The sequence below is a fragment of the Atractosteus spatula genome, chromosome 10, assembly GCF_055471065.1.
Source record: "Atractosteus spatula isolate fAtrSpa1 chromosome 10, fAtrSpa1.hap1, whole genome shotgun sequence".
In the NCBI taxonomy this organism is placed as follows: domain Eukaryota; kingdom Metazoa; phylum Chordata; class Actinopteri; order Semionotiformes; family Lepisosteidae; genus Atractosteus; species Atractosteus spatula.
In genome coordinates this window covers 9,512,967-9,540,225 of record NC_142715.1, presented here as the reverse complement: position 1 = coordinate 9,540,225, position 27,259 = coordinate 9,512,967, and the positions used below count along the sequence as shown (strand labels likewise).

Sequence of the window (27,259 nt, the reverse complement as noted above, 5' to 3'; positions counted from 1 at the left end):
GCTGGGTATCTTGGTTTACATTCCCACCTCCCACATTTATATCTTATTAAAAAACATATTAAACATGTTACAGAGGAAAACAGTATACATTCAGTCACAGCGATCTGTCTAGGCTACAGAAATAAAGCATGTTCTATTCACAGACATATGAATTAGGTTAAACAGAAATGGAACAATATTCAATACACAATTTTAAACTTGTGTTCAGCTAGTATGTATCCAAAATACATGACTGAAGTATTTCTGAATGTCATTACACAGGAGAATATTAAATATTAATTTCAATTTGTATTAAGATTTTATCAGACTTAAATGACTACAATTTTTTGTGTAATAGCAAGTCCTCTTTCAGATGTGTAGGCAGCCTTCTGACTACAGTGCAGTGTTGTTTAAAGGTTCTGTGCATGGTGTCATCATGATTCACAATAGATTATCCATTCACACAGTTTCCAGAGTCTCATTTCTTTCTTTTGTAGCATTTGTATCGTACACCGTGTCTCTTCTTTTGATGTCTTCGCTTGTCTGATTATCATTTTTTAAATTTCTGGAAATGCTGTAGTATTAATTTGAATGATTTGCATTTATTTTACAGTCATTGAATTGAATGCATTGTGTTGTTTTCCAATTTAGTAGCATTTGATACATTTAATGCAATAATTTACTCATTTATTTACAGTATTCATAAAGGTTCAGTGAATAGAAAATGATGATTGCTGTGCATCGATTAACGTATTTGCATTGGTGGATATTGACATCTTTCATGACAAAGTGTCTTTTAGAAACTGAATCTTACTGTGAACCAAATATGCTTTAAGATTGTTTTACTTCTACATGGAATTTGGGTGGATCAATGCTGTGGATACTACAGTATTTTGAAGTTCTACTGCATTATTTCCTGTACTTTTCGATTTGTGTTTTTTTTTTTCTTAATTTGTGTGGTTGATCTCTTACTCCTTTTGTAATTTCTTTTAATCATTGTTTTTGATAGGTCAAGCAAGATCTTCAAAATTATCACAGCATATTGTACTACTTAGTTTTTCAAACTTTTGTATGTGCTCATCAATTTGATTGAGATCCTTTTCAACGTCTGTTATCAAATGATTTATTTGTTTAGCAATTTCAGAACCATCTTTGAATTCCTTTGCTTTATTTTTAATGATTATGATATCAAAAATCATGGTGGCTGCGGCAAGAATTCCACCAGCCACTCTGACAACGTGGCCTGCAACGTTGGCCCCTGCAGCTATAATGTCATCTAAAGGCCCAAGTAAGTTCACAGCCTGGAAGCACTGACACAGCATATTATTTGCCATATTTTCAATGTAAGAAGCATGATCTTCTCTAAATACTTTCATCATTTGGCCAACATATTCAATTATGTTTTGGAGCTCCCTCATGTGTTTCTGTATTTCTTCCTGAATTTTTTTAGCATCGTCTGTCTTGTTCTTGGTAACAAAGTACTTAGTGAGATCTGAGGTTAGGACAGTGGCACCACCGCTTACTCCTGCAGCAACCCCTCCAACTGTAAGTGCTAAAGAGGCACCAGCAGTAAAAGGAGCAAGTAGTATCCCACCAATAGTAGCAGCTGATCCTGCAATTCCAACACCAGCTCCCACAATGCTGCCTACTGCAGTGCCCTTGTGGGTTTTTTCAATGCCCTCTGCCAGGGTTTTCATAGATCCCACAAAGTTGTCAATTTCTGTCTTCTTTTTGTGGTACAGAAGGACTGTGTAATATGTGAATGTCTGTTGAAAGACACAGAAATTAGAAAAAAAACAATGCATTGTACTAAACATAAAGGAACACTGTTGTATACAACCTCTAGAAGAATCAGAATTATTTTAGATATTATATATTATACAATTAGTATACATTTACAGAACATTACATTTGAACATTACTACATAATAAAACATTGTATCTTATTTGTACCATTTTGATATCTCATGTACTTCGACACACAAGACAGGACCCTGAAAATGGTCCTGTGATCAATGGTCCTTGATCAGACTATATTTAGGTTTCTCATTGCGTTATTTAATCACATCCAGAAAATATCTACCAGATTTCATGTGCCTTCAGGTTTAAATTTTTTTTCCAATTTGTGATTAATAAGGTAAATGCAGTTTATTTAGTTTTTTGATAGCGTACCAACTGCTATCATAATAAAAAAATAAAATATTTATACTGATTTAGTTTTATGTGTTTTCAAATGTTTTACGTTAAGATGCAATTACCAGATCTGTTGTGTTCATTTAAAACATCATAAATTACAGTTTTGGAAAAAATGACAAGAACCTAAAGTATTATTCAGTGAATCTGTGATGATGGTAAGATAGTGATAGTAGATCCATTCAGTTGATTTCTCCTTAGTGTAACAGTTTATGTCTGTTAATTCATCCTCAGAAAAGTATTGACATTCTTCCACAGATTAATTAATGTGAAATTCAGATATTTGTTTTGCTTTGTGAGTTAAATGTTTACAATCATGACCTATTATATCTGTTATGACTAAACCGTCTTATACAAAAGCATATCAATTTTTTTATTACACTAATATATAAATATGGTGTGCTGTGGCCTCTAAAATATTTAGCTTTTTTCCAAAAAAGTTGGAGAGTAAATTAGGTTCAACCCTGAAAAACTGCACTGCAAAATTAGGAGATTATTTAAGACTGTTTCTTAATGTGTTCTTGCATTTCTCCAATGCTTTATGTTGTGCATCTTATTTTCCTAAGCAATTTTTGCACATAAGTTTGTACTAGTGAAAGACGTTGTGATTTATATACAGATGCAGCCATTTAAAATGCGCTGGCGATACCGCATTATTTTGCGGTGCGCTTTACGCAGTCTACCGCGAGTTACCGTAAATTCTCCTATAATACCGCAAGCAAAATAATACTATCCGGAATTTCCGCAAGGTGGAGCTAATAAAGCCCAACCTCTCATGTTTGAGCTGTCGCCATCAAAGTCTTTAACGAAGATATTACTAATAGTATTAATAATGAATGACCTTGGACAAGCTGTAAACTCAAAGTATTGCCCTGGTCCACATTCTTTTTTTCATTGACCGTCTTTGTAAAAGTAATACCACAGCATTTCGCAATCACGCATTTGTTTCCAATCATGCAAAGTACAGTAATTTTTGAGAATCGATTCACCATGCCTTTCACATGCTCATAAAAGAGATTGATTTAGGAACATAAACATATTACCGTATGCAAACTGTACTGTATACAGTATGTATATGTATATTTAATGTCTTTACTGTGCCCGTTTAAGTATTGAATATTTATATGGAATTTTACCACTGAAAGGAAATCTTAGTACCTGAGCATAAAAAGAATAGGAGCATACTGTAATGCGTGTGAAGGCCATAAACGATATTAATTTTGGAACTTAAACATACAGTATATGGCTGGTCTCGGTACTTTAAAGAAAACATACAGATGCAGCCATTCAAAGTGCGCGGTACAGACACGTACCGGAGGTAATTGACTACGGCGTTGCGCATTGTGACGCACGATGACGCGCGGTACCGCGGTACGTGATTGGTTGACCGACAGGGGCACTCGTGGTCCGTTGGTCTGTCGTAGAAAGATTTACAGTAAACGTCTTTACGGTGTCCGTTTTAGTATTGAATATTTATATGGAATTTTACCACTGAAGGGAAATCTTAGTAGCTGAGCATAAAAAGAATAGGAGCATACTGTAACGCATGTGAAGGCCATAAACGATATTAATTTTGGAACATAAACATACAGTATATGGCTGGTCTTGGTACTTTAAAGAAAAAATACACACCAGTATTCCATTTCTGCCTAAACATTTTAAGCATCGAAGTCTTTAACTAACGTGATACCGGAGTCAACAAGCATACTTTTAGAATTTGATTAAAAGGGAATATAATATGGAATCGCGTATCTAAAGAAATTAATAACGATATAATTATATTCATGTACCGCAACACAAGAATAATACATGCTGTACATTGTCTGTTGATAATGTTTCTGTAGTGCTTTTTCAGCACTTGGTATGTGACCTTGCCGGTGGCGCAGTTGGTTAGGTTCCTGACTCCCATGTCATATGGTCTGTGATCAAATCCCACTGGAGCCATGAATATCCTTTAACAAACATTTCTTTGAAAAAATGAAACGTTTCCCTGCGTCAGAGATTAAATAAGACCTCACTCGCACCAAACAAATTTATATTTCTAAATATCACAACATGATCGAATTTAAGTCATTTTAATAACAATGAATAGTCACCTAGGCGTTACAATATAAACATTTATATTGATTTAAATCGCAAACGCGGGTTTAAATATATGTGTTTTTTGATTCACAATCAGACAAATGCAACATAAATTGATATCTTTGTCTTCTAAGTATCTTAATAAACTTTCAGCATAGCTTTCTCCCCGTTTAGATTTATTTTTCTTGGGATCTTGGGATCAAACATGGAAAGATTACATTGTAATCGTTCTTATTTTTTAAATACATTTTAGAAATGTGTAATCTATACTAAAAGGCTGTACACCTGCTATAAAGATACATATTGTAATACTTTCAAATTCGGATAGGACAGACATGAGAACTCAGACTTGCGGAGTTAAAGAAAGTTAAAGCCTTGATTTTATATATCACCTTTAAAAGTGGCATCTCAAAGCAAAGTAAATACCCAACACTGATTGTATCCATCTGTCATGCTAATAAAGCACCTTGAATTGAATTGAATTGAGGGAGAGAGGGGGGAGGGCGAGCGAGAGACCCAGGACAGACAAGCAAATAAGATACACTCCACAGACATTCACAACAGCGACATATCATAAAACGTTTGCACATATAGTTAAGTTATTACTTGGTTTTCAAAATGCAATGAAATACAATATTGTTGTTGTTGCTGTTATTGCTGTTTTTATCCTGTAAGGCGTTTTGAGAAGCCACCTTTAAAGGCGATATATAAAAGCGCTGATTCTTATGGAATGTGTTCCGCCGGGGATTCAAATTTTTTTAATTTTTTTTTAATCGCGTATCTAAGGAAATAGCAATATAACCTTGTTCATACACAAACAGTGGCATGTTACATTATTAATTTGGGTGTCTCCTCTTGCCAGAAAGCTCTAAATTGCATTTTGAGTGCGGTTTTTGACTTTTTTAAAATTGCAACCCAGAAATAAAGCTGATACAGTTTAGAGTTTTAATTATTTTAAACTGTATTACAGCAGCACAATGCACAATGCAACGTAAATTGCAAAAAAAACTTGGAATCTGTCCAAGCCCTACTCTTTCAGGCATTTTCTTTTACTGTAACGGACACAAAAACTCCCTTGCTTTTAACAGAGCGTTTCATAATTTCCAACTACGAAAATTATTTAAACTGCGACACTTATCATTCAACCAGAGCTCGAAATTTCACAAGGATCCTATAGAGCACAGCAAAGACTGTATTAAAAGTATACTAGTGACAAACTCTTTTTTTCTGAACCGGGGAAAATCTGATCATGTTTCTCTATAATAATAATAAAAAACATTATTTTACATATCACCTTTATATGATATCACCTTAAGGACAGCACATACAAGGGTTAATTGCACAATGGACCGCGCAAAGAAATTTAATATAGTTTTCTTTAGGTGTGAGGGCAGGAGTGGATCGCAGAAGGCATAATCAGCAAATTAGGAAAACAAAGAACAGGACAGGTGAGACGTTTATCCAGAGAGCGAGTGATCAGAAAAAGGAACAGCTGTTACGCCCAGGTTTTACGCTCTCTCTCTCTCTGCTGAATGAATAAAAGCATTTTATTAAAAACGCGTTTGCATTTGTCTGGGTATTTACTCTGTAATCTGTGGTTTACATCTACTGTATTGCTTTGAGATGCCACTTTTAAAGGTGATATGTAAAATAAAGTTTTTTATTATTGTTATAGAGAAACATGATCAGATTTTCCCTGGTTCAGAAAAAAGACGATTAAAATCTGTAATCTTTCCACTTGTATGTCATCGGAAAATACAAGAAGTTTCTGCTTTGTGTAAGGATGGTATCAAAAAGTAATCTAAGTGGTGAGAAAGCTGTGCTCCTTAAAGCGCTTTACAGGATAAAAACAATAACAATAATAGTGTTAGGCTGGGCAAACGATTTTTTTATAGAAATACAAAATGAGATATAATGATGTGTTCCGGCTAAGACATTAACGAGTACAACCCCCCTCTCTGCGGGAGTGCTGGCTGTGACGAATTAAACCGGTTTCACAGGTATTTTCAAAGTAGAAGGGGGCGGGATTTCCAGCGAAAGACACCTCCCCCTCCAAAACCAAGGAAGTACAGTACTTACTAGTTAAGAAAGCTAGGCTCCTCAATGAAATCGGTTTAACATGCTAATGAGTTGGTGTAACAGTCCGGGCGTGGCAAGCTTCTAATGTCAACTCGACTCGATTGGAAGACAATGAACATATTCTAGCCCTAAATGAATTAATAGCAAACATGGTTTACATAAAATACATTTTTCCAAGAAAGTTTATAATAATACGATCTATAGTTGAAATCTGAGCCTTAATAAAAAGAAAAAGCATTTTCAGAGAGCAATTACGCTGTGTTTATGTAGAAAAAGTGATTAGGTTTATGAGCAATCTAATTACTTATTCGTTTAAAACGCTATATAAAATAAAGTTTATTACTAATTTGCTGGACAGAGCGGTGAACATTATTATGGATAAGACAAAGATAACGATCCTGATCAGTTTAGAAATCTGTGTACGCTGTAAGGTTTTTACTTCTTAAACTTTTAAAATACACGTTTCGAATAGAAAGAAATCATCTTCCTGGTACAGTATGTATAGCAAACCAGCACATCTTTTTTCTCCAATCAGAGGGGTTAGATGCTCGGTTAAAGCAAAGGAGATTGTCTGTTATAGTGGACATAAAAACAAGAGTTCCCTGGCATTATATCCTAGAAGACACAGACCGGCACCAGACCGGGAGAATGCCCGCAGCGTAAAAGAAAATGCCTGATGAACTAGGGATTGGACAGTTTCCAAGTGCTAGTACAATCGATGGAAATGTTCAAATAAATGTGCAAAAGAAATAAACAAAATAATCATTTATTTCTTTATCATATTGGCTAGCTAATGTCCTCTCTTTGCTAGTTAGTGGCTGTGTTTCTGCGTTGGGTAGCAACGGGTGACTGTTCTCAGGCGGAAGATGTAAACAGCTTAATTTTCGTGTTAAATAATTTTTTAAGATTAAAATTCATCCTATACAGCAATCGCAGATTTGGGTACCGTTTCATAAAACTTTCATGCTTAAAATGTTTAGGGAGAAATGGAAGACTGGTGTGTATTTTTTCTTTAAACTACCAAGACCAGCCATACACAGTACAGTTTACGTACATACAGTAAAGTTTATGTTCCTAAATTAATATCGTTTATGACCTTCAGATGCATTATGCTCCTCTTCTTCTTGTGCTCAGCTACTAAAATTTCCCTTTAGTGGTAAAATTCCATATAAATATTCAAAACTAAGCTGATAAAAATGTGCACAGTAAAGACATTAAATGATTAAATCTTTTCACTACCAACCAATGCACCACGAGTGCCCCTGTCGGTCATTTTGGCCAGCCAATCACTTATCGTGGTGCCCTACGGTGCCCTGCGGTGGCTTGTGGGTAGATTACCGTACTGCGGGTTTGTACCGCCATTTTGAATGGCTGCATCTGTATCAATAGTACCACTATTCTGTAATAGGTCTTTCAGTAAACCGGTGGACCAAACAATTCAATAAGAAGTTTTTAATTTAATGACATTTACCTTCAAGGAGTCTTTAAGCAAAGGGTCCAGGTGAAGGGTGCCAAGTTCAGAAAACACAGTCTTGCTTATATCATCAGACCCTAAATGAAAACATTTTAAGTGCTTTACTCCAACAGCATAAAGCACATTAACAAAAAACGTAGCCTGTGAATATCAATGTTTAAAGATGTACACAATCTTTAGAAAATGTGTCTTTATAAACACATGTATAGTTCTCAAGTGAATGACTGATACCTTTTATGTTCATTAAGTTCAGTGAGAATTTCAGAAATTTTAATTTTTTTTGTTTTGGAATCTTAATGCATGACAACCCCTGTAATACAGTACAAGCACCAGTAAAAAATAGCAAAACTTTGTATTCATTAATCACAGTGTTTTGTCGATTCAATATACAACAGGACAGGATTATTAAAAAAATGAAAGGTTAGTTCAAATGAAAATAATGATTGTATAATTTTAGGACAGCACTAAAAGTCAAACAAATCGGATACATCTCATACAGTTTTGGATCTTGGATAGAAAGAACATCTTTGCATGTACAACAGGAAAGACTAAGCTGTCAGAAGTGAAATCTCTTTGTATTCTGTGAGTCCTAGAACCTAAATAAATTGCTATTATCTCACACCAGAAAGGAGAGATTGTTGAGTTCACATTCATGACATTCATATCACATGAACTGATAAAGGTAATTCTCTAGAACAGGTAAACCATAGCACAGTGTTGAAGGTATTAGTGCTTAATGTGTAAGCCTCTTGAACTGGTTTTCAATTGGCTTGAAGGAAGGCTTGCTTAGAACATTGGACTGTGTCTGGGATCTACTTCCATCGGATTTCAGCTCTGCCATCAGTAGGAAAGAAAACTGTAAACTAACAAACTAAATATTTGAACAATTTTTTTTTGGTAACCAGACTGAGATTCTGTGTCCCCTTCTCCTCAAGATATACTGAGTTAAGGAAACTTTTTTTTAACTTAAAAATTACTAACCACCTGTAAGAGATGATTATATTGTTTTTTTAATCAATTAAAATTAATGAATACTCTAACAAGGCAGAATCTCACCAGAGTATTCAATAAAATGCAGAATATAAGGTGATCCTATAGCTTGCCCTGACTCTCCTGTAAGGCATGAGGTTATTCAACAAGAAAATCAGGAAGGCATGGCAGAAGAGCACAATAATGTTCTGCAGTGAAGGGGTTCTGATGAGCCAACAGCTGCTCCAGTCAGGCTCACTGCCAGTATAGAGCCCAGCCACAAGAAGAGTGAAGAAACTGACCCAAGTGTGATTACAGACCAACATGTCTGACTTCTACATCTAAGATTATGGAAATAATTAGAATAATTCAGCCCATTTTTCAAGGTTTTCAGTTTGTACTTTCAGAAGGTAGGAGCATTTGGTTTTTACTTGGAGGCTGTCTGTTAAAATGTGTAAATAAAGCTAAAAGAAAATTCATATTTAATAAGTCTTTATTTCGCCCAGGTCAGGATTTTACATAATGTTGGATTTATGTAAATCTTGCATAACGCTGGGGAGTTATTTTATTCCTGGTAAATCATCCATATGTTATTTCTGGGTAAGTTATGCATACGTTTGATCAGATTATAACAACAACTTACTTTGTGTTCCATTGATTTCAAGTCACCATAAGTACCGAGACACATCCACTTTAAGTTAAAAACGTAATCACTTGAGATGCTTTAATAAGATGTTTTAATGAGCAAAACAGGATAGTTTTGTCCATTCTTTCTATTCCCCCCCCCCCCATTATATTAAATGCTGCTCAATTGGATTTGACTTGGACTGTCTGAGATAACTCGAGGTTTGCTGGGATGGTGTGTTTCAGGTCACTGTCATTCTGATGGTGGTGATGGAAGTAATTTCTTCAAAATAATGGCCCAAATATTTCTGTAAACCTCAGAATTCACTCTGCTGCTGCCTCATTATTTATATAATTAATACATTATCTATCAAAAGTATTCACTCCCGTTGGATATATTTATGTATTATTGGGTTACAATATGGAATCATTGAGTATTTAATTGGGATTTTATGCCATTGATCTGCACAAAATACTTTATAATATCGAAGTGTAGCCAATTCTACAGATCCTGCCAAATGAATTATGGATATAAACCAGAAAATAACTGATTGAATAAGTATTCATACTTAAAAAAAAAACACACACACAAGTGTTTCAATCAATGTGAGATGAGCTCTTAAAATAATGCAAGAGGGAATCTGTAAATTCAACTGACCAGTGCTTTCAATTTATCCAATATTAAAGCCTTCCAACATCATTTTTCATGCTTTGATGCGGAGATTAAATATTTTGTCCTACAGATACAGCCATTCAAAATAAGCGGGGTACACTGCGGTACAACGCAGTGGGCATGTTGCATCAAACAAGCGTCATAACAAGTCATTTCACGTCATACCGCATTTTACCTCTTGGAAATTAGATTATGTTAATAGTATCCGGAATCACCTTATAAAACCGCCAGGTGGAGTTACAGAAGCAGCCATTCAAAACAAGCGGGCGATACTGCGTTTTAACGCTTGTCGCAGTATAACTCGTTACCGTATAATACTGTATTAATACCGTATATTCTTGCATAATACCGCATGGCACCGCAAGTAAAATAATAGTATCTGGAATTTCCGCAAGCTGGAGCTAATAAAGCTCAACCTCTCATGTACAGCGTTTGAGCTGTCGCCATCAAAGTCTTTACCAAAGATAATACTAATAGTATTAATAATGGATGACCTTGGACAAGCTGTAAACTCAAAGTATTACCCTGGTCCACATTCTTTGAAAACGAAAAGATTTAATTTTCCACTCATCATGTGAGTGGTGTGATGGTCTAAGTGCCTGACTTTTAAGTGAGAGGTAGGCTGTTTGAATCCAGCTAGTGCTATGAATTTTCTTTTAACAAACATTTCTTTGAAAAAATAAAACAGCAATATTATGGACAATTAACTGACTTTTTTATATTTCTAAATATCACAACATGTTCGAATCTAAGTCATTTTTTAATAACAATGAATAATCACCGTCTTGCCCTCTGATCGTGTGGGGGTCCGTTTAGATCTCCCTTCAGATTTAAAAGGTTATTAATAATATTTTCGGTGTCACATCTTCAAATTTAGCTGATATTTTGCTGCCTTCGCATGCTTACACAGCTCCATGGGTAAACTATCGTACTTGACTGAGAAAGCTTTAGAGAACTTAACATTTTTATTATCAACAAATTGTAAATACTATGTTTACATTGGCATTATTAATTTTTCACTTAAGTGTATGGAGGAGTGTCAGCTGTCAATGAGAGCAGACCCCCCCCCTTAGACTGCGCAAACAATTTTTAAAAATTTAATAAAGAAATGGAGGCTGTATGCGTTACAATATAAACATTTACTGTCAAACTTTAAATCAACAATTAATTTAAAGACGATCTGTCAATGTGCAATGAAATACAATATTGTTGTTGTTGTTATTGTTGTTTTCATCCTGTAAAGCGCTTTGAGAAGCCACCTTTAAAGGCGCTATATAAAGGCGCTGATTCTTATGGAATGTGTTTTCTTACAGCACCCAGACAAACGCAAACGCGTTTTTAATAAAATGCTTTTATTCATTCTTAATCTGACTCACATAACTCACAGCCTTCACTATGTTGTTTTTAAGCCATTTATTTGACCACGCTCGAATATTCTTCTGTCCATATATTTGGAAGGGAAACACAGAAAGCCTTCAAAACAAATGCACTTTGAAGACCATGACTTGTGAAAATGTTCACAGCCTCCACATAAAACTATCAGTGAGCTAATTCTTTTTATTTAAACCTCCGGTTTTTCACTGATGCGTAATCACGCACTAACTGGAACCTGGGGGGACCGCTGTGTGTTAAGAAAGTTAGGTGTTGGCATAAACTATTAGTGAGTGGCTCTGGTGAAATTTAGCTGTGAACTGAAGAGTTAAAGTGTAAAAAGTTTCCTCTTTTTATCGGGAAGAGACATGGTGCTTGAAACAAGAGAGTGTGTGTTTTTTTTTTAATCCCTGGTGGAATCGGGCTTCCATTAGAATCAAGTAATAGGTTTATTCCATGCTGAAAAAAAGAAGAAAGAAACACATTCCATAAGAATCAGCACCCTTATATAGCGCCTTTATATAGCACCTTTCAAGGTGGCTTCTCAAAGCGCTTTACAGGATAAAAACAGCAATAACAACAACAACAACATTGTATTTCATTGCACTTTGACAGATCGTCTTTAAATCAATTGTTGTCAGAATATCCCTGCCTCCAAATAAGAACAAAATTGCGACCATTTTATTAACGAGCTGTTTCAGTAACTCAATGTATATATTTAAAGTAATAATTTAACAATATATGTAAATGTTTTATGATATGTCTATGTTGTGAATGTCTGTAGATTGTATCTTATTTTTAGTTTTTGTTTGTTTCACATTAATTTTATAAGGGAGGGTGTCATAGATAAGACTTCCTTGCCCCCATCTTGATTAAAATACTTTTATTTTTTTCAAAATCTGGCAATGCCAGACAGAATTCTCATTCGCCAAAGCGAGAGAGAATTTGACGTTTACATTGGCATTATTAATTTTTCACTTGAGTGTATGGAGGAGTGTCAGCTGACCCCACCTCTTAGGCTGGGCAAACCTGTTTTTAATACCTGAAGAAGGCTCCACGGCCGAAACGTTGTGTTCTCTTTCTTCTTTTTTTCAGCATGGAATAAACCTATTACTTGTTCCTTTGCAGCCTACGCATGCTGACGCAGCTACCCACCTGTTTTTAATACATCTACTTAAGAAAGTTAGGTGTTAGCATAAACTATTAGTAATCAATAATATTAAATTTAGCACTGTAATAAATTGTTGCACTTTTCCCCACATCTTGTAATACCATATTTTTATTGTTCAAATATACATTTAATCTTTCTATCATAAAATAAGTTAAATACAAAATTAAAGAAAAAATAGGGTAAATATAATTCAAAATATTTTGCTAAAAATGTTAACTGTTTATAAAAATAAAATTTGTTAACTAAGGAATAGGATGGCACAGTTGTTAGTATGCTTTTTGTATGTTTTTTTTCATAAATACAACAGTAGTACCAGATGTCTCAGTGGCTCTCAAAATTAAATTATGCATGCAAACCTGTGAATTAGAAAGATAACTAAGATATCCATCCATTTTTAACGGTGGTGAAGTGGTTAGCATTGCTACCTTGCAGCACTGGGTCTGTAATGTAGGGCACTCTGAACGAGTTAAACTTTGATGCAGGAAAAATGTATTTCTATACATTCTATATAAATGTAAGCTATACTGATTCTCCCCAATGTAGTGCAGTTAAAAAAATATCTCTGATGCAGTTCCTAAATTAATATAGTTTATGACCATCACACGCTTTATGCTTCTCTTCTTTTTATGCTCAGCTACTAAAGTTTCCCTTTAGTTTCCCTACCGGCCATGTAGTACACAGCATTGTGGGATAATCGTTTATTTTAAAGGGAACATAGAGAAACTAGGAACTAGAGAAATCAAGAAAGGCTTTTTTCAATACAATTAATAGATGCACAACCTGTTCACTAGGTTATTTAACTCCACACTGAGCAATCTCCAATATGTTCAGAATTTGATAGCCAGAATCCTGTATTGCTTTGAGATGCCAGTTGTAAAGGTGTTATATAAAATAAAGTAATATATTTACAGTAATTTAAAGTATATATTTAAAGTAATAACTTAACAATATATGTAAATGTTTTATGATATGTCTTTGTTGTAAATGTCTGTAATACAGATGCAGCCATTCAAAAGTTTTTTATACATAGCATTCAGAAATACAATCGAAAATAGTTTTGTGGTGTATGCGTAGATGAAACTTTTCTAAAATGTATAACAAAATTAAAGACGATTAAAATCTGTAATCTGTAATCTTTCCACATGTAATGTACAATAAGTTCCTGCTTTGTCTGACGATGGTATCGAAGAAGAAACCTGTGCTTGATGATAATAAAGGGACTTAGAAGTCAAAGAAAATTATTTACGTTGTTTAATTTTAAACACTAAGTTATGAACGCAATTGGTGCTTCACAGCCATTGTGCATTATTGAGCTCCGCGCTTTCTCCTTTCCAATGCTACCTCTCCCTCTGACACAGTGCAGTGGGCAGAACACTGTTTTCAGAGCCTCTGATAGGGGGAAAAAAACCTGCTGATCTGTTCTACATACCAGGAAGATAACAGAATATTTTTTTTTATTCGATACGTGTGTTGTTTTTATGAAATTCGTGTATTTTAAACGTTTAATTAAGTAGTAAAAACCTTACAGTGTAAACAGAGATTCTAAGCTGATCACGAGGAAGAAAAATCAAGTGGTTATTAACTATCGAAACCTGTTTTTTAAGCTTTTAAAGTCGTGCAATGTCTAAGTAGGAACACATCATTATATCTTGTTTTTTATTTATTTTTTAAGAATTAAAATAATCATTTGACCAGCCTAATTTTAAAGACCTCTTTTTGTGAAACTTTTCACAGCCTGTACAAAAAAACTATATACACAATACTGCTGACAGCAGGAAAATTCCTATTCTTTACTCAGCAGCTTATTAAAAACAGCCCCCATGGTGTTCAAACCGATTTTCTTTACACATAAGACTGACACAGCTTCGCACTGTGAACCTGTTTTACTAAGAAAACATGTGTCCGTGGGGGAAGGTGGAGTGTCTTTTGCTGGAAGACTCGTCCTATCCTACTTTGAAAAAAACAGTGAAACCGGTTTAATTCGGCACAGCCAGCACTCCTGCAGAGAGAGATGTAAACCGCGCAGCGCCAGGCAAATGCACAACGTTAATGTAGGGCTTTCGGGCTCATGTGGATTTACGCCCTACAACCTGTGGTACCGCTGTGTACATACAGTACGAACATGTGATATTTAGCAATATAAAAAATGTCAATATACTGTAGTGTCCATAATATTTTCTATTTAAGTTTTTCAAAGAAATGTTTATTTGTTAAAAGAAAACTCACAGAGTTTGCTGGATTGAAACATCCAACCTCATGCTTATACATCAGTCACTTAAGCTGTTACGCCACCAAGGCGAATCATAAGACATCCACTGAAACAGCAATACACATATCAATATAGAACTATAGTTATACCGTTATTAATTTATTTAGATACACAAATCCATTTTTTATTCCCTATTTATCCAATTCTAAAAGTATGCTTTTGTTTATTCGATAACGAGCGTATTAGCAAAGGTTAAAAAGATCAATTTTTCACAAAGTATATAAATGTACAGTAATATGGTCAGAAGGAGCAAGTAAAAACGTTTCAAAATAACCACATGTACTGTAAGACTTTGATGCTTAAAATGTTTAGGGAGAAATGGAATACTGGTGTGTATTTTTTCTTTAAAATACCAAGACCAGCCATATACAGTACAGTTTGCATACAGTAATATGTTTATGTTCCTAAATTAATATCGTTTATGACCTTCAGATGCGTTATGTTCCTCTTCTTTTTATGCTCAGCTACTAAAATTTCCCTTTAGTGGTAAAATTCCATATAAATATTCAATACTAAGCAGATTAAAATGTGCACAGTAAAGAGATTAAATGATTAAATCTTTTCACTACTGACCAATGCACCACGAGTGCCCCTGTCTGTATTTTTGGACAGCCAATCACTTACCGCGGCATATGCTTGTGGTTAGTTGCGTGCGGTACGGGTTTGTACTGTGAACCTTGAATGGCTGCTTCTGTATATACTGTATACTGTATCATATAAATATACCACGATCCTTGAGCAGAGAATTAACTTTCTGCTGCGTTTGTGGAAGACACAAGACAACTTAAAGTCAATTGCTGGTCTGCAGTCATACCAAGCAACAGTTTAAAGGTACAGCCTTGTGGAAACAAGTTTAAACACTGAGTTTAAACACTCAAGTGCACAAAGCACGTCAGGCCAAAAACTAAGAGCACCATGGGAGCTCATTCTTTGTGTACTGAAATGTTCTTAAAAAAACAGAAGTAAACTGTAACAATTGATAAAACAACTTTAAAAGTATTGTTTTCAATTAAATTGAGCCGACAATTTAACTTACTGTGAAACCTGAAGTATTCTTCTCTGATCTTCTTTATGCTCTTCATTGTTTCATTAAATATTTCTTTGTCTTTGTGATTCTGAAGACCTCTAGTGTATTTATCCTTTAGATTCGTAAATCTTTTCATGCAATTCTTTTTACAAAGTTCATTCAGCCATTGGTCTTTCAGTTTCTAAGTGGAATGGTAAAATTTGATGGAAATTCATGTTTTAATAAGCAAAGAAAAGGGAATATAAACAATAATTACAGGTTTCCTAAAGTGCTTTTCCTAAAGTTTCAATTAACAATATGTTTGCTGCTTCAATGAAGATATACACTTTGTTCTTTCCTTTTTCTGCACTAGACCATATCTACTAAGGCATACAAAACCATAATGTCACTTTTCCCTTTATTTTATTATCAAACTTGTGCATCTATGTATTCTTTTTCTGTTAATGATAAAACAATTTGAAAAACTTTTGTGAAATGTGATACAACACACAGCATGGCATGATGAAAATTAATTTAGGAGGCGAATGTTACTTGGGAAATATTGGTGAATGTGTTGCAATGCATTGCTGTTCCTTAATGTGACACAGTTGATTTTAAAATGGAGCAACCAATGTCTCCTTCACCTCTGGTACTCTAATTCTCTATTACATCACTTCCTAAAGATCAGTAAATACCTCTGTGGTTGTCTGTTTTTTTTTCCTGGACTACTGATGGCATGAATGAGTCTTGTTGTTAACCAGGCAATTTGTTTTACTCAAGCAGGGCAAACCTTCACCATTCTTGCATAAAAAACCCATGTATTTTGGCTTTTTATACAGATTTTTAAGGAACTCGTTAACATCGGTCATCTGTGCTTTGAGCTCAGTATTTTGCTATCCCAAAGAACATATAACACACCTATCTGCTGACTAATTAATATTCATGTATGCAATGAAGGAGCTATTAATGTAAAACCTAGACACTTATACTTTCATTGCTCTTCAATAAACAGTGTAATTATTTTCACTAGATTAAAAAATTATTTAGGAAGATGGGAGATATTCAGGTTTTCAGAAAATATTAGCATTTCAGCCTTATTGATATTTATATGTAGCAAATGTGTATGCTTTTTATAAACAAAGTAAACAAGTTAGAACTATTTAACAATGAAATCAAGTACAGTATTCATTCTCTACTGATATTTTAATTTAGTATTTAGTATTTACTGACAAACTTTATTTTTTAGATTTACCTGTAACTCCTTCTTCTTTTCTTCCTTTTGATTCATGCCACTGGTATATTCCAGCTTTTTCATGAACTCCTCAATTACTTTGTCACATTTTTCATTGTAGTCTTTGCACAGTGCATCTTCATTGTGTGGAAGGTGAACTTCCATCTCTGTTACAATATTTTCCATGTTATCTTTTGCTAATAGAAATGTTTTGTTTATCCAGGCCTCATTCATTTCCAGAGCAGCTACTGTCAGACAGACATTGTCTTGTTTGTTCAGCATGTTGATGTAGGAGCGAGCCAGCTCCACAACAGCTTCACAGAGGGGAAAAGAGTAATGTCAGGTGGTGATATGTTGAGATTAAGCAAATGAGAACAAACAAAATGTGTATATTTATACTAAAAAACCATAAAAATACAACCAGTAATTACTGGAACTGACAGCACCTGTAATGCTTTTAATGCCTCAAACACTAAATAAAATAATGAAAAGTTCTTTGTAATATTTCCTGGATTTTAAAAATATTTAATAATATTACAGGGCAGTAAACATTAATATTTATAATGCTTTGTGTGAGATCCATATTTGCACTTTGAGGCATTAAGAGACACATCTGATTGACATTCCCAGACATAAAGTTGGGGCAACATGTCAAAAGAAATTAAAGACCAAGGGGCTGAGTTTCCTTTCTTCACTGAATGAGTCCAATACTGGAGAATCTTTGTGTCCTCCAGGTGCTGCTGTCAGTGGCCACATGGACTTTTTTGATATTACAGAAGCATTTCTTTCTCTCTGGGAAATCTTCTTCCACCTGGTGAAGGGGGTGAGATTACATTTTGACTTCTTCCCAGAAGATTGCTTATATCTCACTTCTTATATCTTATATATATTATATTCTTCTTATATCTTATATATATAAGAATATATCTAATATTCTTATATTTCTCAGCAGTAAAATAAGTGCTGAGACAAGTTTTTACATTTGGTTAACTGATTTTTCAGAAATTAATAAAATTAGTTTTTAATGTCGTTTACAACATTAAAAACAAAGATGGATTTTCCCTCAGCTGCTCTAATTTGTGAGCATTCCTGAAGTAATTTCCTTAATTAAAAAATACACATTCTTTCATTAACACACTTTTCATATTATTACTATCAATATACAGTAATGAAACACATTAGTGTTGCAACAATTGCAGTGATAACATTCAGAATTATTTGAAACATTAATGACGTAAAAATTCATTGGTTGTCCCTATTTAAAAAAAAAACACATTTCTGCACGAAAATGTAACAAAGCAAATAAGTATTTTCAGGGAAAATATCACATCTTTCACCAGAAACTGAGGAATAAAAATGAAACTGCAATTAGAAATCTGCAATTTAATTATTTGTTCTTTGAATTCTGATGAGGACAGCATTTTAAATTCTAGTTTCTTCAAGGTAATATAAGAAGAAGAATCATACATACAATCACAAAACATTATTGCTACAAAATGTGACGATTTTTCCTTACTATTATTTATTTAATGTGCACCAGCACTGACACAATGATCAGTGTATATCAGTGTATATACTGTAAACGTAAAGGTTTTCTCCTCCTTGCTCATGAATTCATTCCTCCCCCTGTCTCCACCTCTGCACCAGCCCCTCACTCTTCTCTGAACTGGGCTTAAAGTTTCCTCGCCCTATAGCCTGGGAACATGGCTTCAGCCAAGTCTCTCTATGCATTGACATCTTAGTTTACTCATTTAATGATCACTCTTGAATACACTATATAATTCTGGGGAACCAAAACCATGTATGATATTTTATTACCTCCCAGTATAAAAGAGGTTAATTTGTCCCATAAATATGCTAAAACAAAGGATGAAAATGGAGACATTTTCAATGTGCCAATGTAACAGACCCCTCCCTCCACCCCAACATCCTTTGCAGCAGGTCCCCTGGCTCATCCTTCTTCAGTAAGGTGGCAACACTAATCTCCGACCAGCACTGTCAGTTCCTCAGCCAGGTGTACTGTCCAAAGTGTAAAGCCAAAGTGCTAAAAAAGTGCTTTTTTACGTCAGCTCATTCCATTTTTAGAATTTGAACAAGAAAATCAAGAGATGTAATTGACAACAGTCGCATAACTGAATATCCACTGTCATTTAACAGAGCTGCTTGTGAAGGCTTTACCTCCTGGTGTGCAGACGTGACTTTTCACTGCCTTGGGAGCAGACTGTTTATCACGAACAGTGGTCACAAAGGTGTTGAGTGATGTTAGAAAGTCATGGTCTAAATCTTCATCTTTCATTTCCGGGAGGTTTCTGAAGAGGAATCAAGTACATATGTTAAAAACACTTAAGTAAGCATGCTCTTATTACCAAACTTACATATAATAAAGAAATGTAAATAGAAATTATAGTTTACTTAAATTTATAAATTATAGTTTACTTCTTAAAATGTGGATCCATCAGGTAAGATAGAATAGGATTTTAGGAACAGTAGAATGTTATAATTATTATAATAATTAGAGTGATAATTAATATCATATTATGATGTCAGGCAAATCAAAATAATAGGGGTACAGGGGTAAGACTAAGTGACAGAAAACAAAACTGTTTAGCAGAGGTGAAAACCAAATAAGGAAGAAAAGATGATCTATGAATAGATTGTGCCTCATTTGTTTTTTCCTCACCAAAACAAATCCTAATACATTAGCAAGGATGTGAGGGGACAACAAAAACAGAAGGTTTGAGTTTGAGAGGAAATTACAGACAGAAGTAAGCAGAGTCTGTTGAGTACAGATGATATTTGACCCTTCCTTTCAAATACTGTACACACACTGGAAAGGAGAAATTATATAAAGCACAGCAAACTTTCAATAACAAGAACAGAATGTTTAAGTGCTTGGCAATTCCTGAATAGTTTATTATATTATTATATATAAATAAAAAGTATACTTACTTGAGCGCTTTCCCAAGAGCTGGTTGTGGCAGAATATGAATTTCTGTTTTGTCAAAGACTTCCTTATATTTTGTCTTTGTTTCTTTATCCAAGGCATTCAGAAACTTGTCCTTAAACTTATCATGATCAAATTCTTCAAACTGGAAATCTCTTATCAGCATATAGAACAAGTTCGGAAGGTAATCTTTAAGTGACTTATTTTTCTCCTCACTGACGAAAGACATCTGATGTACAACCTGTAAGAGGCAGCTGTACTGGGTTTCAGGAAAAAAAAATCTATGACGTCACATTGATAATGGCCTTTAATTAAAAAATAAAGTTTAACATTGCTGATATTTTTAAATCACTGAACAGTTCCTATTTGAAAAATTCTTAACACTGCATCACTTACAATAAGCACTTGTCCATTTCAGAGTCCCAGGGGAGCTGGATCCTACCCAGGAATCAATGTGCAAAAGGCAGGATACACCCTGGACAGGACATCAATCCATCGCAGGGCACACACTCACACCAGGGCCAACTCTACCAAACCACTTGGTTAAGCACCTGGAGGAAACCCATGCAAAGAGTATGCAGAGAGCACCCCAAGAATTACACCAAGGGCCCAGTGCTGCAAGGCTGCAATGATAATCACAGTGCCAATGCACCACCTGGTTTTAACATGGATAATAATATTTTCTTATTTATAATCTCTTTGTTAGTCAGAAACAATAATTTTGATATTTGTTTTAAATTCCAATATAAGTCTTCATTGTCCTTTTTTTCCTGTAATGTCCTGTTGAAATGCTCCAGAAATCTGATTTTGGCTTTTATTTTGGCTTTTGTTGGACTTTTACAGTTCTAGATAATTAGATTGTTTCAGTTTCAGTTTCATATGATTAGAAGCTGTCATAAGATTATAAAAAATATTTTACAGCAGACTTCATTAACACTCTGACTGCACATATGTACTTGTGGTTCAGTACTGAAAGGGGTGAAGTGAAGTGACCCAGCAATGATATTAACTAATTCTCCAATTAGACAACTCCACACAGCTGGTACAGTAACAGTACTGGGCATCATGGGTGACACAAATCAGCATAAACAAAGATCACCACAGCTCACCCCAGAATTCACTTTAATCTGAAAACTAAATCTGCTCATGAAATTGGAAGATTATGTAAAGCTCAAGATTTCTTTTTTAGTAATTTATATTGTTGTATAGTTTAAAATGTTTTCTTCCCAAGGATACAGAATTTCTTCAATAGCGCTTCTGTCGATACATCCTTTGATGTTGAAGATTATACTGCTGGACAGCAGTGTTGTCAGTAAAAATATAGTCTTATCAGTTATGAGCCTATTTTCACAGTCATCCAATCCCTCAGTATCCAGAAGCAGGAGACAGGCATTTGTGTGGAAAGGGTGTGGTCTGGACCACATCCAAATGCCTTTGGTACATCCTTCCACTCCATGTCCAACTTTGAATCCTTGGTCTTGGTTAAAGAACCGAGACAGCAGGTAAGACTTTCCAGTCCTGTGCTTACCCACAATGCCAATCACCTCTGCAACACCTGTCATTCCTGACAGAACTTCAGCTGCCCTCTCATTGAGTACAACTTTATCATTCTGGATCTCAATGAATATCTGTGGAGTTGCCATCATGCCTATTCTGCTCCTGGTAAAATAAGAGAAAACTGACTTAAGAATACATTAACTCATTTTTCACTATTTTATACTATGTGAATTTTGTAAAAATTCTATAGGTTCTGATTCTTATTAATTCATTCAGGATACCTGTGCCACAACAAATTGACTGTAAAAACATGTATACGTACTATAGCTGTCAACAGTTAATGTATATTGATTAGTCTTACACATTATCACAATTCCTTGAACCAGCAATACAAATTGATTCTGAAATTTGCATTATAAGTCAAAGTCATAACTTGGAAGTGATTATATAATGGAACAGTGTTATAAGTTGGGGACTAACTCCTGATTCAACAGCAGCTAGGCAACATTCATTATTTTGTGATCACAAATAACTTAAGGGAGTAGACAGAGTTCTGATTTATGCAAGATTATTTGAAACCATGAAGTCAGCTCTGACTGGATGGCATAAAAATGTGACCTGTGGGAAAACTGGTTTGCCTATGGTTATACTCGATTAGAGCAATATAAATATGAAAAATGCCATTTGGCTAATTTTCCCATTTGGTAGTTAGTTAATTGATCTGGGGACTCATTCAGCTGTTTCTTGAAAAATAAAGACAGGTGTCACATAGAAAACAAAATAAATTCACCTCCCAAATCACCTCCCAAATCTCTAATCACCACCAGAGGGCCCCACACGAGAAAACCAATATCACTCTTCCCTAACAGCCAAGTGAATATCTCTCTAATCATCATCACCTTTAATTAGGAGCATTATATTAAAGGCTCAAGTGGCTACTTAAGCATTCATGCCAGGACCATGAGCCCTCAGCTCAGAAAATCCTCTCTTCTCTACTTCAGAGAAATAAAATCCTTAACTGAGTTTTAACATTTGCCCTAAAAACCTTCCGAAAAGCTAAATATGGAGCGACTACACGCTGACTTTCTACTTCTGTCTGGGATATTGAGCCTGAAACCGGTGAAAGGTGTCGCTAAAACCCACACAATGTCACACAGGCTGTTAAATTTAACCATATTACTGTCTAGCTTGTTCCAAACTTTGCTAACAAGTCTGCATGCCTGCATCTCTGAATAATGGGGTTATTATATTATACTTTGTGTTTCTACAAAGGCTAGAAGGACTGTGAACCTCTCTCAAGGAGAGATAAGAATTGTACTGAAACAGACATAAAACCATTTAGCCATAAACAAAACAGGGCTAGTGATTCTCAAGTCAAGAGAGGTGATTTCCCAACACCTGACACGAGGCCATAATTTAAGGGCCACTACTTAGTAAGAAATGCAAGAAGAACTTTTTTTAAGATTCATTTTAAAGGAACTGCCCAAACATACCTTAAAATCATCCATAAATAGATATTTTATTTATCACATTTAAAAGAAACAGAACCAACTGCATTAAACTAAGAGAAACAATGGATATCTGAGCAAATGCCTGTAACTACTGTATCACTTGTATGGTCTTAAATTAAAGGGCAATTTATAATTAAATAGATGGAACAATCGGAATCCTGGTTACAACAAGCATTACTGAAAGGATTTTTCAGATTATTCTGATCCATCAACATCGATTGAGGGTCCAGGTTTGAGTCTAGTGAATACATGAGGATACAATCCTCTCCAATTGCTTGTAAAGCAAGTCAGAATTTTGACCTATTAAAATTGCATCCTTCATTCTGTATTGATAAAAGACTATATTAAGTACTGGATGTGTTGCCACATGTTTCATTCCCTTACGAAAGCTTAAACCTAAATTATTAAATTAAAATACAATATAATTCATCATTATCATTTCAGAAATAAACAGGCTGTACTTGTTTGGTATCAAATGAATGGGCAAAGCATGAGTAGGTCAGAAATCTAATAATCTAATATTAAATTTGTAAGTTTTACTCAGAAGAAGTTTTGAGTTTTCTCAATTATTGGATATTTTATCCTGTCTTTCCTGTTAGAAGCAATAAAAATTTCTGAAGGAGAGATATGCAAATCACAGGTTTGAACTGGCCAACCAGAACCCTGGAAGAAAAGACTCTGGTATGTCTTTGTCTGAGGCTAATCAATAGAGCAAGCCAAGGGCCACACTTTGGAAGTCTGGAAGTTTTAGAAGACGTTAGGTCCTACTAGTGGATGTCAAGTCTAAAGGAAGTCAACAGACAAGGGAGAAGAAGTAACAAAGAGCTCAGCTAGACAAGAGGAGTAAAGTCTGATCCGCTGCTCCACCCTCTCCAGCCAGCAGCCCATCTACTTGAGCTCCACAGCAACTCTGGATCAGCTTCTGAGCAGAGTCACAGCAGTCTTCTACTTAACAAATCCGCACCAGATGATGCCTACTTCCCCGCTATCCAAGACATAAGCAATACAGATGCAAAGCTTTTTTAGTTTGCACTGTTCCTTAATATATATATTTATTAACTTTGTGTTTGGTTTATCTTGATAAAGACTTAATGTAACATGATGCCTTCTGCCTCAAATTAGAATTTGACTTTGTTAACACTACTCTATAACTTAGCAACTTGCACTTTTCAAATTCTCTATTTCCAACCATTTCCACTTTCCTTTCCAAAGGCCTTTGTTGTATTAATTGTATTTCTAATAAACTCATCTGTTTTAATAAACTGAAGGAATCTGGATTTGAATTCACACAGATCAACCTCACCTTTATCTTGAATTTGGAATGTTCAGCACAGTGTTAATTATCACATTAAACTGGCTGTGTTTTCAGAGGATATGGTCATCTAAGGGTTGGTGTGGTGATAAACACCAGATCACAAGACCTGTTTTATCCTTCTATTGGTGTTTCAGTAACCTAGGACACATGGTTTTGGACTTGTGCTGGAAAGTGCTTACAGCAGTGCCTAAGCTTTGGTCACATGTGCTGTACATGATTTACTGAAGATTCAGGCAACCCTCCAAAACCATCTGATGCACAGCTTCCTGTTCTCAGCTTTACATATAGTTCCATGTAGTCCTCACTTGTGTCTTCTAATTTGTATTTAATTGTGATGAATTTGTCAGTGCCTTTGAGGATATTGAATACTTTATCAAATCCCCTTGATCTTCTCTGTTCAAGACATAAAGGCTTTGGTCCTTCAGTCTGTCAGTGTAGGACATTCTCCTGAGTCCCAAACTGTATCTGGTAGTTATCAGACCTAATTCTAACAGAAATATATATATATATTGTTGTTGTTTTAGTGTGGTGACCAAAAGTGTACACAGTATACCAAATGAGGCCTTACTATTACTATATTGTGTGATTTTAACCTTTTAGTACTCCTGTTTGTCATATGTCCAGAGGCCATTTCCAGATGGAATAATGTCCCCTGAAACATTCTGTATTAATTTTGTAAGTTCAGACAGTTGAGGCCTGGTTGACAGCTTAAATTGAAACTAATATAACATTCCCTGATTTGCATTCTGCTCTAATAGATGTATAATCTAACATTTTGTTTTGCGTTTCTTTCTTAATGTTTTTATTATTTCCAGCAATTGTCTAGAAGATATGTGCTCATATTATCCAATGTGTATACATTGCATGTTCATGACTCGCTTGTGAGCATGTTTCCACACCTGTCTTTTCCTGATAATAACAGCAAAGCTGACCCATGTAAAACTATCCTCACTGTGAGGAAAAGGACTGCCTACCTTCCTCTTCTCAAGAAAATATGTTACACAGGCTCCACTGTGACTCTGCCATGTAGGAATGTTAATTAATTTGGGTAGTGTGGTGTCTCTGTGGCTAAGGATCTGCACCTATGGCTGGAAGGTTGCCCGTTCGTATCCGGTGGCAGGAAGAGGATTCCTGCTCTGTTGGGCCCCTAAGCAAGGCCCTTAACCCCAGCTGCTCCAGTGGTGCTATATAAATGACTGACCCTGCACTCTGACCCCACGGATTCTTTTGATAGTAAGTAAAGAAATAGTGTGTAGAGTAGGAGGAATCCACTGTAGTGGACTAAGGGGTATAGTGTGAAGGTTGTGAAAGCTGGTGGCTATGTGTGTGAGTTCCCCAGACCACAAAGGAGGTTGACATTTCTCCTGGAGAAATGTCTGCAGTGCCTCAAGCATTCAATTCCATCATACCCAGTCAACTGGTGACAAAGCTCAGGGGATTAGGTCTGTGCAACTCTGTCTGCAACTGGCTGCTGGACTTTCTTATCAAGAGACCACAGGTGGTGCGGATAGGCAATAAAACATCAACACCACTCACCCTGAGCACTGGAACCCCACAAGGCTGCTGTCTGAGTCCAAGGTTGTACTCCCTGTCCACTCACGACTGCACAGCAAGACACAGCGACAACCGCATCATTAAGTTTGCAGATACCACCACTATAATAGGACTGATCAGTGATGATGACGAGTCCACTTACAGGGATAAAGTTGTACAGCTGCTTAGGCACTGCAGAGAATGGTCAATATGGCCCAGAAGATCATCGGCTGCGGTCTCACCGAGATTAAACAGCTCTATGAGGACCGCTGCTGTGGTAGAATTCTGGCCATCACAGAGGACAGTCACCACCCTGGGCATGAGCTCTTCACCCCACTGCCCTCAGGCAAGAGATATAAGAGCATACGGACACTGACCACCAGATTCCTCAATAGCTTCTACCCACAAGCAGTGAGACTGGCGAACACATTTAGCCATCCCCCTCGGACCACACCTACACTATCACCATCTACCTCTTTATGATTTCTTATCTATTGCACATCTCCAGGCATTGTTTACACGTCTGTATTGTGTACATTCAAACTGTCTACATGTTTACTTGCACATTGTCTATTGTTTGTTTGTATATTGTCTTGATGCACTGTTTGCACTTTGTTTTGTTTTTTACACTTGTTTTACAATCGAGAGACTTTCTGTAAGTAAGAATTCCATTGTATCAGTACCGGTTACATATGGCAATAAAGTTCAAGTTCAAGTTCAAGTACAAGTCGGAAGGGGAGAGAAGGAAGTGAGTGAGACTGGGGACTCATTCTGAAGGAGTGCTGAAGGCCCAGGGCTGTGGAAGTGGCAAAGCTGCTTGTCAGGCTTGTGTGAATGGAACTTAAACCATGTGAATCAACAGTCTATGTGTAAAACCAGTTAAAGGCCTAGCCCCCCAGAGGTCATTTCTGCCTGTAACAGACGACTTCTCAAACCCAGCACTGCAGAGACTCGCAGTTTATCAATATGAATAAAACTCAGCAGGAGGATTTTTCCTAAAGACTTCTCCTCCTTCAAAAGCTCAGGACATATGAACAGTGACTCACTCACCTGGGAACTGACAGGCAGCTGTAGCACCAGACAGTTGCACAGAGAAATTCAATATAAGAATTGCACTCTCCATTCAACAAGATATATTAACATGTCCAACAACTGCATAGCTGCTTGTTTTAATTTTCATAGTAAGGGACACACTGTCACAAATACAGAAAGGGCTCTGTTTCAGTCTCATTACGTTTGTTTCCACTGTGCATTTAAAACAGCCTTAAACTTTGAATAATACAATTTTATCTGTCAACATTGTAGTATGTACTGCATATTTCCAAACTTCAGTATCTC

At 35.6% G+C, this 27,259-nt stretch overlaps 1 protein-coding gene across 1 annotated transcript in view; it reads right to left on the bottom strand.

Moving 5' to 3' along the window:
• Positions 1 to 748: 748 nt before the first annotated feature.
• The window catches only part of LOC148824861 (guanylate-binding protein 5-like), a 32,458-nt gene continuing 5,947 nt past the window's right edge, over positions 749 to 27,259 (bottom strand). Inside the window, exons 2-8 of the mRNA XM_088926464.1 lie at positions 21,302 to 21,724; positions 20,071 to 20,319; positions 19,300 to 19,430; positions 17,143 to 17,435; positions 15,921 to 16,092; positions 7,805 to 7,884; positions 749 to 1,745 (exon numbers count right to left, since the gene is read on the bottom strand). Coding sequence (XP_088782590.1) covers positions 990 to 1,745; positions 7,805 to 7,884; positions 15,921 to 16,092; positions 17,143 to 17,435; positions 19,300 to 19,430; positions 20,071 to 20,319; positions 21,302 to 21,711 — 2,091 coding nt within the window. The 5' untranslated portion in view covers positions 21,712 to 21,724 and the 3' untranslated portion in view covers positions 749 to 989. The remainder of the gene's footprint in view (positions 1,746 to 7,804; positions 7,885 to 15,920; positions 16,093 to 17,142; positions 17,436 to 19,299; positions 19,431 to 20,070; positions 20,320 to 21,301; positions 21,725 to 27,259) is intronic.